The sequence below is a fragment of the Crinia signifera genome, chromosome 2, assembly GCF_055691185.1.
Source record: "Crinia signifera chromosome 2, ASM5569118v1, whole genome shotgun sequence".
Taxonomy (NCBI): Eukaryota; Metazoa; Chordata; class Amphibia; order Anura; family Myobatrachidae; genus Crinia; species Crinia signifera.
Window position 1 is genome coordinate 45669527 of NC_139218.1, and position 20043 is coordinate 45689569.

At 44.1% G+C, this 20043-nt stretch overlaps 1 protein-coding gene across 4 annotated transcripts in view; it reads left to right on the forward strand.

Moving 5' to 3' along the window:
• EPHA6 (EPH receptor A6) overlaps nucleotides 1-20043 on the forward strand; it is a 698400-nt gene that overhangs the window by 547953 nt on the left and 130404 nt on the right. For all 4 annotated transcript variants that reach the window (XR_014470285.1, XM_083171949.1, XM_083171946.1 and 1 more), the window contains one exon: nucleotides 10155-10340. Coding sequence is in view for 3 of the 4 variants with exons in the window: in XM_083171949.1 (XP_083028075.1) it covers nucleotides 10155-10340 (186 nt within the window). In the remaining variant the exon portion in view is untranslated. The remainder of the gene's footprint in view (nucleotides 1-10154; nucleotides 10341-20043) is intronic.

Below are 20043 nucleotides of genomic sequence, written 5' to 3' on the forward strand. Positions count from 1 at the left end.
CCAAATCATCATAGGGAAGAATGGTAAATGGGCCAGAAAGCCCAAAAAACCCCCCTGACCAGTGAAATGTCCCCCCAAAAGTAGTTCACGCCACTCCGCGATGAACGTGAACCCGAAGCGTGGCGAGCGCAGCGAGTCCGCGAGGGGAGGCGGTACGCGTCCTCCGACCTTTTCATACCCCCACTATCCACTAGGGCGTGGAGTGAGAATAGAATAGTGTGGGGAGCGCAGCGAGCCACCGAGCCCGAAGCGTGGCGAGCGCAGCGCGCCCCGCGAGGGGACGCGGATACCTTCACAGGTAAACGCGTCCCTTCGCGGGCTTCACAGGTATCCGCGTCCCCTTGCGGGGCTCGCTGCGCTCGACGCGCTTCGGGCTCGGTGGCTCGCTGCGCTCCCCACACTATTCTATTCTCACTCCACGCCCTAGTGGATAGTAGGGGTATGAAAAGGTCGGAGGACGCGAACCGCCACCCCTCGCGGGCTCGCTGCGCTCGCCACGCTTCGGGTTCACGTTGATCACGTGGTGGCGTAAACTACTTTTGGGGGGACATTTCAATGTTCAGGGGTGTTTTTGCCCATTTACCATTGTTCCTATGATAATTTGGGTAAATTGAGCCATTTCACATTGTTTCCTATGGGATATCGTGGTCATCGCGGGTAAATTGAGGCATTTAACATTGTTCTCTATGGGGAAATCGCGGGCATCGCGTCTGGCCCATCACACCCGATTTTTTTGCGCATGCGATGCCCGCGATGGCCCTGATTTTACCCCCGATGAACGCGATTATGATCGTTGTGGCCGTGCTAGGAAACAAGTACCCTATATTCTGCCACATAAAGAGTAATTTGTTGCAGTACCTGCTTAGAAAGCGCATGTGGGTGTTGGGAGACATCATTGAGTTTAGGCATGGGTTCCACAATGTCCGGAATGATCAATCCTTATGAGCAGTGTTTATAATACCTTAAATCTTGTTTGCCTTAATATCTGCAGGTACCCCTTAACAATCCCTCTGTCAGTCTCTTCCAGTAGAGAAGAACCCACAGTTGTGGATGGGCTATACAACCTTATTATAATAATTATATAGGTATTTGTGTATTATCACGGCGCCCATGCCCGCGGATCTTATCCAGTGCCCTTATCGCATGCCTTATCGCATGCCATATCGCATGTGATTTGCATACGATGCGATTTAGCACACCACTACTAGCCACGTCAGCCCGAAGCATGGCGAGCGGACGCGGTACGCGTCCTCCCGACCTGTTCATACCCCCACTATCCACGGCGGCGTGGACTTGACTTTATAAAGTGTGGCGAGCACAGCGAGCCACCGAGCCCGAAGCGTGGCGAGCGGAAGCTGAAAACGAGAGGGTCTGTGGATTATTTGACATGTATTCCGCGTCCCCTCACGGAGCTCGCCTCGCTTCGGGCTCGTTTTACGCGTCCGCTCGCCACGCTTCGGGCTCGGTGGCACGCTGCGCTGGACACACTTTATAAAGTCAACGCCACGCCGACGTTTATAGTGGGGGTATGAACAGGTCAAGAGGACGTGTACAGCATCCCCTAGACCAAGCTTCAGGCTGACGTGGATAGTGGTGGTGTGCTAAATCGCATCGTATGCGAATCGTATGCAAATTGCATGCAATATTTGCATACGATTTGCATATAATGCAATCCGCGGTCATGGGCGCCGTGATAATACACAAGTACCAATATATATATACCAATATATATTAGAGAATAGTGTTCTCAAGCATGGTCTCCTATCCTGCATACCCACTGGAAGCTAGGACCCAGAGGCAGCAGGAGGTAAAACCTCCAACCTGATGACATCACAGCATTGCTACTGAGCATGTGCACCTGGCACCATGCCATTGTCATGGGGACAAAAACATTGGTCTAGCAGTATGGATCTAGTTTGTGAAATCAACCACTGCATCTCCTATGTCACTTCTAATTTAACTACTTAGGGGCAGATTTATTGAGCTTGGAGAAGAGATAAACTGGAGATAAAGCGGAGAAAAGGTAAAAGGAGATAAAGCACCAGCCAATCAACTCCCAACTGTCTTTTTCAAACACAGCTGATTGGCTGGTGCTTTATCTCCTTTTACCTTTTCTCCGCTTTATTTCCAGTTTATCTCTTCTCCAAGCTTAATAAATCTGCCCTAGTGCCAGATGTGTCAAGCTTCACAAAGTGATGAAATGGAGAGTGATAAACAAGCAGCCAATCAGCTCCTACCATTCATGTTTCAAACCCAGCCTGTGGCATAGCAGGTAGGAGCTGATTGGCTGGTCGTTTATCACTCTCCATTTTATCACTTTTTGAAGCTTGATACATCTGGCCCTTAGTGTTGTGAAAACATTGCTACGCTCTGTCCTGTCCACTGACTGAGAGAGAAGAAAAAAGAGCACAAACTATTCCTGACCATTAATGTTCACGCTAAGGGGGAAGGAGAACCCTGGTGTTGTGTGACTTGGCCGTCTACTGTGAGAGATGGTATAAAGCGCTGACATCAGAAGAAGATAAGAAATGCTCAGCATTTATATGGAGAACTCTGCAGAGCAACCAGCTAATGAGAGAGAAAGAGTGGACGTAGACAGCGTGAGTCATAGGGTGGAAAGCTTACTAGACAAGGGAGAGGAAACATTAGGCAAGGACAGATCAGAGACTATACAGCGAGGGAAAATAAACAGAGAAGGAAGGCAGGAACAGTGCTAAACATCAGACACTTATTACAGGTATATACTGTAACTACTATAACATTATTAGACTCGCACCAGAAGCTGTGTTTTTATGCAGCCAATGATTTAGATCACAGGCGGTGAAACATTAGCATAGGTGTATTACATTATTTTGCCTTATTTCATGGCCCACTGGTTACATTACAACATTAATTATGGTAATTTGAATATATGACTTGATTGAACTGAAGAAAACAGAACAGGATTACAAATACTATGGACTGTACCTGTACTGTGACCAAGATGGAATGTACAGTACAGTAATCTTGTAAAGAAAGACACCTGCAATGCAGCTGGAGTCAAATATAGTATATTAAAGGTCAGATTCTATGGGGGAAATTTACTAAGATTGAATGGGTACGAATGTACCCATTCGATCTTAATTATCGCTGGGGACCGGCCTCTGGCTAATTTACAATCAGCTGAATTTCACTGATTTGCTGTATTATAGATGGCAAGCTCATCTGAATTCGGGTGTACAAATGAGTACACCGTCGATAGAACTCGTCTGTATATGGCCAAAAAGTTTGATTTTGATCGGCAAATTTACTATCATTCGTATGGTTGAATTTGTCCATGAATTCAGCTCAAAATATGAACAGATCACATCTTTCATCCGCAGTTTGCTGAAACCTTCACAGATCAGTCAGATCCATGCAGGTTTCTAGGTTTAAAATAAGAAAAAGTAATAAATAAATTAAAAAAGCTTCATGGCCCTTCCCCCCCCCCCCCCCCCCCACGAGTATAACCAGCCCCCAGACACTGCCAGCCAAAGTCACCTCTACCTGCCTCTTTAGTTATACTTTCAATAGTTACAAAAACTGTCAAAAGGGATGGCTTCTGCAATGTACTTTGAGCTGTGACAGTTTTTACTTTCACTTTGATCAGTGACCTTTTTTAGTCCACAAACTCTTCAACACCCCCCATTACCAGGGCCGGATTTGCCACTAGGCCCGTGAGGCACAGGCCTAGGGGCGGCACAAATTCAGGGCGGCAGGCAGCCAGGACCCTCACCCGGTACATATTAATAGCTCCGGGTCTCTATGGGTAGCAGCATCGGATGACCGAGCGGCAGCACTGACATCAACCCTAGCACAGATGCCTGTAGAGACCAGGAGCTAGTGACCTGTGCCAGTAAGGCTCCTGCTCACACAGGTGTCTGGCGGTACCTGTGCTGTAGCGGCTGCTAGTGCTTCCTCCTCAATGCTGCCCGAGCCGGCGTGCAGTCTCCCTCCCACACATCCATGTACCCGGCGCGGAGGTGTCGGTGTGGCCGGCTGCCAGCTACAGGAGCCTCTGGTGGGAGGGTGACAGGGGGACGCTGCAGGCAGAAATGGAGGAGTCCCAGGGGCTTGGTGAGGCAGCTGGAACTGAAGGGAAGACATGCTGGCAGGGCTGCTCTCCTCCTCTGTCGCTGACCTACAGGACGAGGACCGGCGGCTGCGGGAGCAGGTGAAGAGGCTGACCGGCCAAGTAGAGGCACTGAGCCTGGATGCAGGACTAAGTGCTGGGGATGGTCCGACCAGGTACTGGGGGGGGGGACGACTAAAGTGTGGTGCCTAGGGGCGGCCTGACCCCCAAATCCGGCCCTGCCCATTACCCCTCCCCCAGTCCCTATCTGCTCTTACCTCCAGTCTCTGTCCTCACAGCTCCATCTCTCCGGGAGAAAATTACCTAAGAAGGCCAATTACATATGGATATGACCAGGATTGCCCGTAAATATGACCCGAGAATACGGATAATTTACTAAGCATCCATATTCTCAGGATTCTGATTTTCCAATGGTGAAGTCCTTCGAATTTGGCTGCCATATATGTACGACATACTGTATATCTAAAATACACACACAGAAATGCATGGGGATTTCCAGTTGCCTGCAAACCAACCTTCTAACCGGGAGTGGTTTGAAATCCTGGTGGTCGGAATCCCGGCTGTCAAAATCTCGATATGCTCAGCACACTAATTTATTCTCCCTCTATAGGTGTCGTGGACACCCACAGAGGGACAAAGGGTCGGGATTTCGACGGTCGGGATTTCGACGGTCGGGATTCTGACCGCCGGGATTTCAACTGCATCCCTTCTAACCACCCTGGCCAGCAGTTGGTGATATCTTCTCCTCCAAAAGAACAGTTAAGAAGACAATATTATCATCATCCCCAAAAAATAATCATCACAACTTCATCTCAACTGTGAGAAAACAAAATTATTTTTATCAAATGACCACGTCACACGTCAGCAGTCCTGTACATCGCTTTATTTGTCACCCTCCATTTGGTTACAGTGTCTATCACAAAACGGCTCATTTTTTCCCATTTCAATATTGCCATGTATCAGTGCATATTAATATCCTCCGGCTTGATGCCACCGCTACGTGGAGCACATCGGCTTGAATTAATATGTCATTATAACTATAACAGTAATTGTGTGTTGCACCCCAGCACTGCGGCGAAGTAGCTCCACTAATGTGTTAGTTCATCTAAAAATCTATTAAGCAAAATGTATTTTAGATTCTAGATAATTTTCTAAGCATTACTTAATTTTTATTCACAATATCCCATCCACATCAAACACTGATTATCAAAGTAATGCAGCTTTCTGCTGTGCACAGTGATAATACGCGATTCCCTCGCACACTGTGCCGCACCTTATTACATCATTACGCTCCGGACCCTGATTAAAGCTCACGTAGTATTAGAAAGTGCCTGGCTGACATAAAAAATGTTTACTGCAGAAGATTTTCCACCGTAATGATAATTCAGTGCCATAATGTAGGCGAACTGAACCAACACACAGCACAATTTCTCCAACAATAAAACATCTAATCTACTCGGATAGTTAGAAGGTTAAATATAATGTTGAAGAACTGCACCGTAAGTATCTATATTTTATTCTGAGAGCAAAATACAACAGGGCCATAAGTATAAACATTGATATTGTGAAGGGGAAATGGACGGATGGTTGTCGGGATTTCTAAACTCATTTTTGTAGATTACAATATTCCTGATAAAATAAACCAATAGAATACTGTCAAAGCAATAATAAATTTTGAATTAAATTCATCTTTCTGTATATAAATATGCCAGGGTTGCCTACTTTTAAAGTCTCCTCTCTGGGAGAAGCCCGAAGAGGATACTTTGGGGGTCTAATGTAGACGTCATCAAGCCCCCCTCCCCAGTACTGCAAATCCCGCAATTCACGGGTCTTCGAGGACCCATGAATTGCGGGATTTGCAGTACTGGGGGGGCCTTGATGATGTCTACATTAGGGGGCGGGGATAAATGACACGGTTTGCATCTTTAGCCCCTCCCCGAAAAGCCGATGCGGCCAGGGAGATTCGGGGGGTGCCACGGTATCCGGGAGGGTTGCCGACCTTGCAATGTATCACATGCAACCTCGCTCCCCGCTGTGGGGAGGGGAGCCAAGTCGGAGGTCAGAGGGCATTAGGTCCGACCTCTGACTCAGGTCTGATACACACAGGACCATGCATCGGACCTGAGGCGGACATCAAATGCATCCGATTTAGTAGCCAATTTCTTGGCCCGATCTGTCAGGATTGGGTGAAACCGGCCCAAATCGAATAAGTGTATGGGCACCTTAACATCAGAGATCCTATAGCCCATTTGGATCTAGCATCTACCATGTGGGAAGGGAGCACAGACCGGATGTGGGAAGGGGGGCACACTGATGCATTTGGGGGGGGGAGCATCATCTGTTTTACCTCCGAGCCTCTAGTATGAACTTACACCCCCGCATACATGTATTATTACCATCAATTTTTCATCAGATACGCGCAGTAGCACTAATAAAAACCAGGTCCCTAATGAGAGGAATATATGAATAAGGTTATTATCTTCAACATAATCCACATTCTGGGCTTATCCCATGGTATTATTTCAAATACCACTGTAATATTCATGAACAGGTTAGGCCTGCGTTTAACTGAAACAAGCATGCACAGATATATACTTAAACCTAGTAATGTTGATCTAAGGGGAAATCACATTGATATTACTGGTGCCAGGAAATATATTTCTCATTATGAAATATTACACACAGTATGAAGTCATTTTCTGTCATGAATACTATTCTATCCTTCAAAAATTATATTTCATACGACTATTTTTAGCCTCACATAATTTCAGAAAGATAATTTAGTTCTCTGTTGTAAGCTGAGGAGACCCAGTAGGATTGGGTGTGGTGTTATAAAGGTATGACATAGATGAGTCCGTGTACTCAACCATACAGTAAATGTGACGCAAATGTAACTTTTAAACGCACTACTGTACACAGGGCTGCTACTAGGAATTTTGGGGCTCGGGACTGATTCCCATCCGGGCTCTTCGGTCCCCGTCCCCCCCCATTTCCCCACCATCTCCATCATCCCCCCCTCCCTTCACTTACCATCCAACTCCTGCCACAGGTCCCGAAGCACAGGCTTCCTCAAGCAGGACGCCGGCGGCCAATTAAAATGCAGCACCGGCTGATGAGCCAATCAGAGCTTGTGTACCGGCAGCCACTATGATTGGCTCAAAAGCCGGTGCAGCATTTTAATTGCCCGTCGGCGTCCTGCATTGAAGAAGCAGGCAGCACAGCGGAGGCAGTCGGGGGGGGGGGGGGGAGGAGTTGTGGTGGGCAAAATGAGCTGCCTGGGCCCTTCCAGAGGCCGGGGCCCGAGACATCTGTACCCACAGCACCCCCCTGTCGGCAGCCCTAACTGTACACAGTCCTCCAAACAACTTTAAATCTATATGAGTAGCCAAGGAGGGTGATATACAGAGGTGTGATATGAGGACATGATTTACAATTACATCCCACATTGTTTAATTTATATCTCATCATACTTTCAGTGATTTAAGAAAAAAAAATTAATGTTGAGCAAAGATTTCAATTTTCAAAATAACTTTAATATTTTTCATTACGTTTCCCATTTCTTTAAAAAGAAGAACAAAAATGAACATTAAAGCTTTGAAGCAGAGATTTAAGCGCTACTTATCACACTATCACTGTATCACTAATTGACTCTTTGTTATTATTTCCCGCCTTTATCTGCTGATCTCACGTTCCTCACAAGTCCAAGCAGCCATGCGGTTTTAGACTACAGTATAAATAATTAGCAGTATAGGAGATTGTTTTGATGATTGGAACTAAGGGCCTAATTCACACCTGTACTCTAGGCTGCGTATATTTGCAGCCTAACGAACAGGTAAACACTTCCCGCCGCCTGACGGAACACCCGACCCCCTGCCAAGAGAATCCCTTCATTAGCATGTGAGTGGTTGTGTATGCTTAAGCTCCGTACACACGGAACAATATGATTGCTGAGCCATATATTGCTCAGTGTCCTGTTTTCTCTTGTCGCTGATGAAAAGGAGAAACTGCCGGGGGAAGCCGCAGGGGGACACAGCTGTTCGCCGGGAAGCCGCTGATTGCCGGAGCCATTGCAGGGCTGGTGGCGGGAGCGCGCTCCTGGCGACAGTCGCCCCGTACGCACAGGGATATGGTTGCTCGGCGACCATATCCCCGGCGATTCTCGCACTGGCCTTTACACATCCACTTGCATGCAGCTATCCATCCTGCTGCATTCACATTTTATTTGCATGGCTTTGAGCAGTTGTTTCTATGCAAATACTATACAAATCGGAATCCATCCCTTTGTGCCGACCCAAATTTCGAATAGATATTATTAGAAAACACAGCTCTTTTTTAATTTTATTTTTATTTTTACTAAATGTAATAATCATTCCTAGCATGCTCTGGTAGCCACTGTGTATTGTTCAACATTGTATAGTTTAACAATTTGTAGTGAGTGAAACAATGGTGCATATTTATTAACCCGGGATAAGCCCTATTGCAGTGGCGGCTCCTGTTAACAGTAAAAATCACAACACCAGAGACACAGACAGACAGCACCAGAGCTCCGGTGCTTCCCCTCATGTGCACCCCCCCCCCCCCCCCCGCCCCCACCTCTGGAGCTCTGGTGCTGGCTGTCTGTGTCTCTGACAGGCTGGTAACCTCCTCTAACCAGGCTCCATGAAGCAGCAGGGCAGACACAGCAACAGCCCAACCCTGTGGGTAGGAGTTCAGCTTGTAGTAGATTCCTATTGGAAGCTGCTACTGCTCATCATACACAGAGCTGGAAACTCCTCCCCCTCTTGGGCTGCCAGTACATGGAGGGATAACAGCAATAGCTTCCAACAGGAAGCCATTCTGTGCAAATCGCCAGAGCTACAGTGCTTCTATGGGCTGCTGCCTGTGCAGCCCAGAAGCAATTCTCTGCAGTGAGCATGCCCAGACTTCAGCGAGTCACTCAGTATGATGCAGCTGTAGGAAAGTATGCATTGCACAAGAGAGGTGCATGGACGTTTATTTTATTTTAATAATATGTAGGTACTTATGTAATATCTGGGCTCCCGTTTTTCTTATGAGACCGCGTCCCCTCGCCACGCTTCGGGCACGGTGGCTCGCTGCGCTCACCACACTATATAAAATCAACTCCATGCGTAGTTGTATAGTAGGGGTATGAAAAAATGGGGTGTATTTAACATGGGAGCCCAGATAATACATAAGTACCAAATTGTGTGTGTAGATCTTTATTAAGGGTATCATTTTGTGTACTTTATATTAAAGTTATTAAAAGTGTGTATTTTGCACTGTACCTGTGTTTGTGTGCTTATGAGTACATCATTTATTTACAGTAAATGCACACAAACACTGGTACAGAGCAAATCAAACTTATAACCTGCAAATAATTAATGACTGCAACTAGCAGTACCCAGGAAATTGCAGCCCCCCCCCCCCCCCCTTAAGTCTAAAGGCAGGAGCCACCACTGCCCTATTGCCAGGTGAAAATATGTATTTTGGTCAGTGATGTGTTCCGTCCAATACAGCAAAGTGATAATGACAATAGCTTGCCCTGTTGGCTACCAAAGTTGGCAGTGGTACATGCACCACCGCCATTTTTATTTTGTTAGTGCAATCTTCGAGTGACAGTAACAGATGAAAAGTATTGAAAGTTTTATTTTTTTTAATCAATGTTTTTATATATATATATATATATATATATAATCATTTTTTTTTTCAGTAGTTGGGCCAATTTTCAGCATGACATGTTATTGTGTTATTATGTTTTGTGACTCAGTTAACAATAGTTTTCATTAATAAAAATGTAAAGCGGATTTATGCATTTGCATTTCTTGTACTAAACAGTAGCGTAGTCGGAACAGTATTAAAGGATAACGTTGTTCTAGATGCAGGGAGATCTGTGCAACATCCAGACATATAAATAGTGCGAGTAGAGTAAGATTTCTCATTGTTACCGTGTTTTGGGATGACATAAGAAATGTTGTGAGCACAGGCTGCACAATTTACACCGCCATATGAGCGCTATTTATATTAATACCAAGTTATCTTTTAGGGGAATTTGGAGAGGTGTGCAGTGGAAGATTGAAGATTCCTACAAAGAAGGAAATCCCAGTGGCCATTAAAACTCTAAAAGGAGGTTATATGGACAGGCAGCGGAGAGATTTTCTCCGAGAAGCAAGTATCATGGGACAGTTTGATCATCCAAATATCATCCGGCTTGAAGGTGTTGTTACAAAAAGTAAGTTTTTAGTTTCCTGCTAATGTTTGTGTTGACAAGAATCTTCCTTTCCACAATGTAGCACTGTATAACAGGTATTTTACTTGTAGTGGACACATACAGAACTGTAGAACAAGCTCTTCAGTTGTCCGAACAACTATAAAACTGGATTTGCAACCACTAATAGGCCAGGCTACAAAATTCGTGCTTTTGCTAGATTTATTTTTGTTCCCAGTAATTGCATTTTAATTGACAAATGAATGGGACCTAGATTGTACATACACGTATGACTACTTACCCACTTAGGGGTCTATCCTATTAACTCCGAAGAGTGTGCGTTGCCTTTCAGGTGCGTTTTCACTCTGAAAACGGCACCCAAATTAACCCTAACTCGCATCCTTCGCAGGCCTGAATTCACTGAAATTTGCTCACACCCCTATAGAGGTGCGAGCTCTTTTCAGCGAATTCGGCCTGCCATAAGTGTGCCCGGTGTCATGATGATTCGCACTCGGCGAAACATCTGCACCCTTCGGGGTTAATAGGATTGACCCCCTTGGACTCCTACCTGTGGACAGGTGTTGTGGCTGTAGCATGGCAGTTACATGTAGACATTGCATGGTTATCTATTCATGTAAAGAGCTAGGGGATCATCAGAGTGTCCTCCTTGGCCTAAGGTGGGTCTGTTGTTTAATTTTTGTAATATATATATTTATTTATTTAGTTTAAAAAAATAAATTATGATTCAAACTGATAATTGTTTGGATGGCGGTGGGTTGCGAAACAAATCTATAGGTGGAGGGGGTATGGATATTGTGGGCATAATTGGTGTTTGGTACACCTACAGTGGTCCCCAGTTGATGAGAAATTTTCACTACAGTGTCACCGTAGGGGGATTTCCAATTGGGGTTCAGGTGGTCTTTTAGTGACCCCTTTACAGTCCCGTTGGTCTCTTCTCCTGGAGCCTACGATCTCCCTCAGTGATTGACTATCATTAAAGGAGACTGTAAGCTCAAGGAGAAGAGACCTACAGGATTGTAAAGGGTCCCTAAAAGACCCCCTATGGTGACACTGTGACCGTGACACTGTAGTGAAAAACCCATCAATTGAGGGCCCCCTGTAGGTGTAACAAACACCAATTATGCTAACAATATCCATACCCCCACCTATAGATTTGTTTCACAACCCACCCCCATCAGTGGCGTAACTATAGCACCGCGGTCGCTGGGGGCGCTGTGCATATGGTGGCGCTGGGGAGGCTGTGGTGCTATAGTAATCCCCCTGCCCCCCATGCCCCAATGCTATGGAGACGGACCCATAAAGCAGACTGTTCTCTGAAACTGTCTGCGGTATGGGGGCGGCCATTTTATCGTGGTCCGTCTGCATAGAATTTATTGAAGCCAGGAGGGGACCCGGGACGCGCGGACAGGTAAGCATGCGGCAATGGGGGGAGGGGGCACGGGGGGCCGGCCGGACGGGCAGGGAGGGGGGGGCGCCCCCCCATTAACGGCGGGGGGGGTGCCCCTAACAAAGCTACGCCGCTGACCCCCATCCAAACAATTATCAGTTTGAATCAGAACTTATTTTTTATTCCTACTTTCATTTCATGATTGTAATTCTATGTACACTTACATTTTTTGTCACGATTTATTGAGTAAATTGTACACTTTGTAACATGGCAATTCTTTTTCTCAGTCTTATTCTTCAAATTTTACACTTAAACCTTATCAATGCACCCATTGATGATTGTGATGGCTGGATCAGTGGATTGGCCTGGCGGGTGTAGGGAAGAATTTGGCCCATTGCACCCATTCCCAGTGCGGCATTACAGTGGTGCGGGTAGCGTGCGTTGCATCATGACATCATGTGGCCAGGCCCGCGGACCTGCTCCCACACTCAGGGGCTGCCCCACTGTTTGGTAGAGATGCCCGGTGCATGTGCTTTACAGATCCCCAGACATCAGAGACTTCTGCAGGTTCGGTGAGGGGAGTGCAGTGGCAGTGAGCAGTGAATTTTTAATTAATTATGGCGGGGTAAGTAACGCCCACCCGGTCCCCACGCCGGTAATTACACACCCTAGAAACTGTACCATTTCAAAGTATAGAAATGGAGGTGTGACCACGTCCCTTTCTGATTTTGTACCGATTTCTGACCCTCAGATGTTGGAGGGTATGTCATAGGTGCTAAATCTCAGGAGTGGATGTGGAATTCATCAACACATACAAGTTATCAACTCAGGAGCGTTGTGTTTCAAACAACAACACCACACCTGATTTCATTGCCGTCATTGAGTATCAATGCAAACACATTCTAACATTATGGTGGAATCTATAACAAATTGCAATCTTTGGCACAGCATACTGTAAGATGACATTTTTCAGCAATTTTGTAAATAAAGAAACCCCAAGGTTTTCCCGGGCAACGCCGGGCGGGTCAGCTAGTATATATATATATATATATATATATACAGGTTGAGTATCCCGTATCCAAAATGCTCGGGACCAGGAGAATTTTGGATAACGGATTATTCCGTATTTCGGAATATTTTAATATTTCAAATTTCAATGATGTATTTTGAAGTATCTTGCATTTATGCTGTATAAACACATAATATACACACAAATATATTTTATTACCACATAAAATACACACAAACATATTTTAATTGTTCAAAAAACAAGGTTTCAAAACGTGAAACAAAATGTGTGTACTATCTCAGCACTGAATTTCAATGCCAAGCAATCATTGTCTTGCAAATATATAGTGCCAGTTACATATCATGTCCCCAGTGATGCTGTTACATATGTCCCCAGTGAGTTTTTAGCAAAAAAAAAAATTTTTTTCACTTTCTGGAATGTCCGTATTTCGGAATAATTCGGATAACGGATATTCGGATACGGGATACTCGACCTGTATATATATGTAAAGAAATATTGAGCACAATGAGCTCAATATTCAAATTCCTGTTTATAATAAAATGCTCACATACATGTAAGATTAGGTATAACAGCTTGCCAGCACAAATATAATGCGGTCACATATCACCCTCGGTTTGCCGCTTAGAGTTGTGTAGCGTCTCCACGCTGTCCCCAGGGATCACAGATGCCACACACAAGAATGATGTCACCACATTAGCCACGCCCAACTGATGAAGTCCTATACCTCTGACGAAACACTTGCTGTTCTAGGAGTTCCCTTGACAGAGTCAGCTTCTGGCACTAAGTGGACTCAAGCCTCTTGTGTTTTCACCGTGAAGTCCCATGTGACTTGTCTTCTGTATATTTGATCGTCACTACTGTGAGGCATTTGCCGTTATACATCGCATCACCTAGAACCGCATGCGACACATATTGGGTGACGATCAAGGGATATTTAAGAATCCTTCTGAAAGGACATATTCGCTTCATACTTTTGATTTATGACCCATCTGTGTAACCCCTGATGAAGTCTTTGAGATGAAACGCTTAGGGTTCAGACTTACCTTGTATCGTCTTAAATTGAACAAGCAATTGTGGATTACTACATTTAAAGATTTGTTTTCATAAAAAACATAACTGTTTTATATTCACTAGTTGCTCAGATGTTCCATATTTGTCCAATTCTAATTATATGTAAGACCGAATAAGGTGGTGGACATATCAGCGCTCTCTATTCTTTTCCATATATATATATATATATATATATATATATATATATATATATATATATATATATAAAACGTTATCTCCAGCCCAACGTCTTGTTTAATTTATTTTACATATTTACAGTTTCTTACATAGCGCATCAGATTCCGTTGCGCTTTACAATTGTAGATAGTAACACACAAAAATTAGCTATTCGCACAGGATCCTCATCTATAGGAGGAGAAAGGGTGGACCCCCAATTGGTACAATGACTAATGGAATATCAATTTGTTGTCGGAGGTGTGCTACCACTGGACATAGGGATTGAAGCATATACAGTAAAGAGAAAGTATGTCCGTGTGTGATGCACCTCCTTGAACTTACACGAATAAAATGTAACTTTTATTACTGATTTATTTAAGAAGGCGAAATATAAAAACACACATACAACAAATACACACTGTGTTTAAAAACGGTGGCTCTCTGATCCTATAAGCGGTACTAATAAGCCATGAATGCAAATACAGAAATAAGGGGCCGCAATATCTTTACAATGTAGTGAAATGTATCAGTGTAATGTCACTGTATATTTGGCCACGTTCCCTATATAGAGGCGCACTGTATAATTATCCTCAATCAAATTGGATGTGTTGATTGACAGATAGTGCTGGAAGTCTCAATAAATGATGAATAAAGTCTGCCTGGACTGCTGTGTATCACAAACTGTAATCCTAACAAGTGTCGACAATGAAGTCGTCACTTTAGGAATGTCGACGCTCAAACAAATATGTAGAGGCTGGTGATTGTTACAGTGCGCTAAATATATATGCGCCTGTCACCAATAAGCCTTGTTTGGGGTGACAAACCAAGGTGTGGACTGTCAATAATAATTTGCAGTTTGCTCGGAACACCTTAAGTAATGACAGATAAATTGCAACAGCCTAACGGTTCTTGCTCAATCTCTCAATTACCCAAAGAAACGGGAATAATGTGGAGATAAGTAATACAGTGGTATAGTGACCACTCATGGGAATGAACCGAATTTCATCCCTGCAAAGTGTGGTTAAATCTGGAGGTCAGCTGTTGATGGATACAGTAGGTGTGATATCGACACTATGTGTCAGCAGTAGTTGGCAGGCAAACATATAATTATGGCGTTTTATCCTGAGCCACGTTAGAGTAATGTGACTTATACACAGTTGTTTTTATTGGCATCAAGACAAATAACATTACACCATATATTGAGCTATAGCGGCAGGTAATGTGATGTGCCGTGATTGGCAAGGTCACTGTTCAGGCTGGCTCACATGTGAGTGAACATATCTCCGATGCTATGCAAGGGGGGGTATTTCCAATGCTCTTGTATTAGCAATTGGAGTATCGATGGTATAATGCCCCGCACACCAATAATAGATGTCAGAGGGGTGGAATAATACTTTCACTGTGATACCCCCAGTGTGAGCTGCTGCCTAGCGGTGTCGCTCTCTCACCTATACTTTGACTAGGATGTATTTTGATTTATGTACTTTTTAATACAGAAATCCCTACTAGAGGTGCACAGGCAGATAGTGTGAGGACAGCCTCACGTCTGTCACTGTGCAGCGGCAGTGACTCCTTCGAGTCACTAGGCAGCAGCTCACACTGGGGGTATCACAGTGAAAGTATTATTCCACCCCTCTGACATCTATTATTGGTGTGCGGGGCATTATACCATTGATACTCCAATTGCTAATACAAGAGCATTGGAAATACCCCCCCTTGCATAGCATCGGAGATATGTTCACTCACATGTGAGCCAGCCTGAACAGTGACCTTGCCAATCACGGCACATCACATTACCTGCCGCTATAGCTCAATATATGGTGTATATGTTATTTGTCTTGATGCCAATAAAAACAACTGTGTATAAGTCACATTACTCTAACGTGGCTCAGGATAAAACGCCATAATTATATGTTTGCCTGCCAACTACTGCTGACACATAGTGTCGATATCACACCTACTGTATCCATCAACAGCTGACCTCCAGATTTAACCACACTTTGCAGGGATGAAATTCGGTTCATTCCCATGAGTGGTCACTATACCACTGTATTACTTATCTCCACATTATTCCCGTTTCTTTGGGTAATTGAGAGATTGAGCAAGAACCGTTAGGCTGTTGCAATTTATCTGTCATTACTTAAGGTGTTCCGAGCAAACTGCAAATTATTATTGACAGTCCACACCTTGGTTTGTCACCCCAAACAAGGCTTATTGGTGACAGGCGCATATATATTTAGCGCACTGTAACAATCACCAGCCTCTACATATTTGTTTGAGCGTCGACATTCCTAAAGTGACGACTTCATTGTTGACACCTGTTAGGATTACAGTTTGTGATACACAGCAGTCCAGGCAGACTTTATTCATCATTTATTGAGACTTCCAGCACTATCTGTCAATCAACACATCCAATTTGATTGAGGATAATTATACAGTGCGCCTCTATATAGGGAACGTGGCCAAATATACAGTGACATTACACTGATACATTTCACTACATTGTAAAGATATTGCGGCCCCTTATTTCTGTATTTGCATTCATGGCTTATTAGTACCGCTTATAGGATCAGAGAGCCACCGTTTTTTAACACAGTGTGTATTTGTTGTATGTGTGTTTTTATATTTCGCCTTCCTAAATAAATCAGTAATAAAAGTTACATTTTATTCGTGTAAGTTCAATTGTAGATAGTGTAGTGATAAAACAAACTGGGTAACAACAGACAGACTTAGGAGGGCAGGTAGGAGGGCCCTGCTGCAAGCTTACAGTCTATAGGGATATAGGAGGGAAACACAAGGACAGGCACCAGTAATGGCATAGCAATCCCACCAAGTTGCAGGTTCAGAAGGGAAGCTATATAATACATAAGTGCCTCAGAGGGTTATGCGTGTGATACGTAAATATGATAGGCTTGCCTGAAGAGGTGAGTTTTCAGGGAATGCTTGAAAGTTTGGAGGCTACTAGAGAGTCTTATTGTGCGTAGAAGGGCATTCCATAGGGTGGGAGCAGCCCGATGAAAGTCCTGTAATAGTGAATGGGAGCTAGTGATCCGTGGTTATATACTAATGGCTGTATTATTCATGCCATTTCAGCTTGGTGTTAACCAATGAAAACATTCTTAAAATGTACTTATTTACTAAAGAAATTAAAGAATTATTTTATTATAATCAATTATTTTACTTTTTTATAGTATAGAACTGAAAGCTGGAACCTGTGCTTCTGGTTACACGTATGCTAGAGATAAATGCATTAATAGTAGCTGCTGCCAGTACACAGGGTCTATACAGCCTTATTGATATGGAATTTTGCTGGTGTAGAATTCATGCAGAAATCTTAATGTGAATATCAGATAAGCTATAGATCTGTAAGACAGTAAGTGTAACATACAGTATGCATCTACCCAGTCATCTCCTGTCTGTTCTGTTACCTGTGTAATGTGCATTAGTGTCTTAGTGACAGCTACCCTTTAATACTGTATAAAGCTTATGACTCCTAGGAGTCACATTTCATGCTGTTAGCTCTCTGAATGCTCTGTAGTGAACCAATCAACATCTCTTACAGGTGATATAAAACCCAATATCTTTTTACTGAGGTAGCTGATGGCAGTAAGACAGGATTGCAACTCTCACTTACTGTATGTGCAGTATATGTGAATAGTGCAAAAGGTCAACATGCACTAGATGTAATAGTTGTGTAATTATAATGGGTGCAGTGTGGGCCCCTGAGACCCAGGGGGCCCACACCACACACACTGCACCCATTTTTTAAATATTTATCCCTCCAGAGTCCGTGATAAAGGCACTGTGGAAATCACTGGGAAAATGGCTGCCGCACCATTTTTCCAAAGATCTGCGCATGCGCATTTGAGTCTGAGCCCTCTAGTGTTCAACCTGTATAGTGATGCGCTGGACAGCCCAACTGCAGGCAGAGAGGAGGGGCTGTCTGGGTGGAGGAGGCTGCACACGGGCCTCCTCCTTTCTTAAAACGCCTCTGAGGTATACATTAATGAAAGGTCAACATGCACTAGGTCAATATGAGTTTTTCACGTCTCTTTACATTTTTGTGGACCTTTTTCATTCTTTTCCATCCATGTGGACTCCTATTGGGAATGGTAAAGTGGGCCAAGCACCGCAGAGCAAGGAACCAGGTTAGAAGCATGGCCCCGAAGCACTGTGTCGTCATTGACAAAAGGTCAACATGCACTACTGTAGGTCGATAGTGACAAAATGTTGACACAAGCAAAAAGTTGACATGAGAGAGGTCCACGCATGAAAAGATTGACATGAGTTTTCCAAAAATGTTTGTGTCCGTGTCAACACGTACAGTAGGCACATGGACCCCCAACTGGTTTAGCACGTACCCTTTCTCCGCTACTGCTGCAGGTCCACGTAGATCGTAATGCATGAAAAAGTCCCAAAAATGTTTTTAAAAATTGTGTCAAACTCTGGTCAACTTTTTTGTCGACCATTGGCATGTTGATGTTTGGTTTTGTGTCAACATAGTGCATGACGACCTTTTGGCGTTGACCTAGACACTGTCAACCTATCATTCAAATACCTGTACAAGTGCATTCTGGTCATTTTTTAAAAACCAGATGCACCATTTTCTTTCCTTCTTTAATTTTAGCAATTTGCTCCCAATTTGATACCAACCCTGCATCATCCCCACAATGTGTCCATTTCCTCCGGTGTTAGAGGTCGTTGTATGTGTTGGGAAAGTATGTTAAATTATAGTAACCTTCCTTTCCCTAGACGCTGATCCTTTACCACCTTTACAACTGTCTCTCCGGCAGGCTCTCTCTTGTCTAGAACCTAATGAGGCTCTAAAACAATTTTACAATGCATTTAACTGCTCTCTTGACCAAAATCATCTCTTAATTACCTCAGATCCAGCAACCTTTTCCCCTAGTCTGAGCAGCAGAGCCCTTACAATTACACTTGCTGTGCTAATCGCTGCTATTTCAAGCTTTTTTCTTTTAGAGGGGATTCATTTTTCAAAGCTGGGCTATCGTCCAGCACCCAGAATTGTTTGGTGCCACCATTTTCTTTTATTTATACAAGTATGTAATTTTCTTATTGCTAGATTCATCACCAATAAAGGGACTGCATTTTAGGTAGAGATGTGCAGACTTGGATTCCAGACATCCGAGCCCCCACGGACGTCATCATTCCGAGCCCGGTTCCGAGCAGCGCTCGGAGATTTCCGCCTGACTCGGGTCCGTCTGGACAGAACATCATCACCCGGCCCCGGATTTCGCGAGGCTTTAAATACCGGCTGCCGCACCCGCCATCTTCACTCCAGTCTAGTAGTGGGTTGGGAGAGGGTGTGTTGGTGCTGCTGCTGGGGCTTAAACTTAAGCTTGAGCTTGACCTTCAACGCAATATTTTTTATTTGCTTTCTCTGAGTGCTGCTGTGTACTCTGTTCTCCTCTCTGCTTAGGGTGGGGTCACCCAAGCAAGGAGGACAGTCTAACTGTGTACTTGTAGTACTACTGTCTCCTTTGTGCGGTCTACCTCTGGTGTGCTGTGCTTTAATTATTTTATTCGCTGGGGCTGTCTCCCTCAGTGCTGCTGTGTACTCTGTTCTCCTCTCTGCTTAGGGTGGGCTCTCCCTAGCAAGGAGGACAGTCTAACTGTGTACTTGTAGTCCTACTGTCTCCTCTGTGCTGGGGCCTACCTCTGGTGCTGTGCTGTGATATTATATATTATATTAATAATTAATTATATTATATATATATATATATATATATATATATATATATATATATATATATATATATATATATATAGTCCACTGTTGCTGCCTGCACTGAATCTGCCAGTATTATTTACTCAGTCCACTGTTGCCACTGGCAGTGCTACTGCCTTAGTGTACCTACCTAGTACATACTCAGCTGCTATATATAATTTAATTAAAAAATAATACCTGTGCTTCGCGTGACTGTAAAAAATAATTCCATGCTGCTGGCGCACTGACGTGTGCCACTGAGTGCCACTGCCAAGCAGTACCTAATAATAAAAGTAATTATTATAAATTCTGTTGGTGCATAATAGTCTGCTAC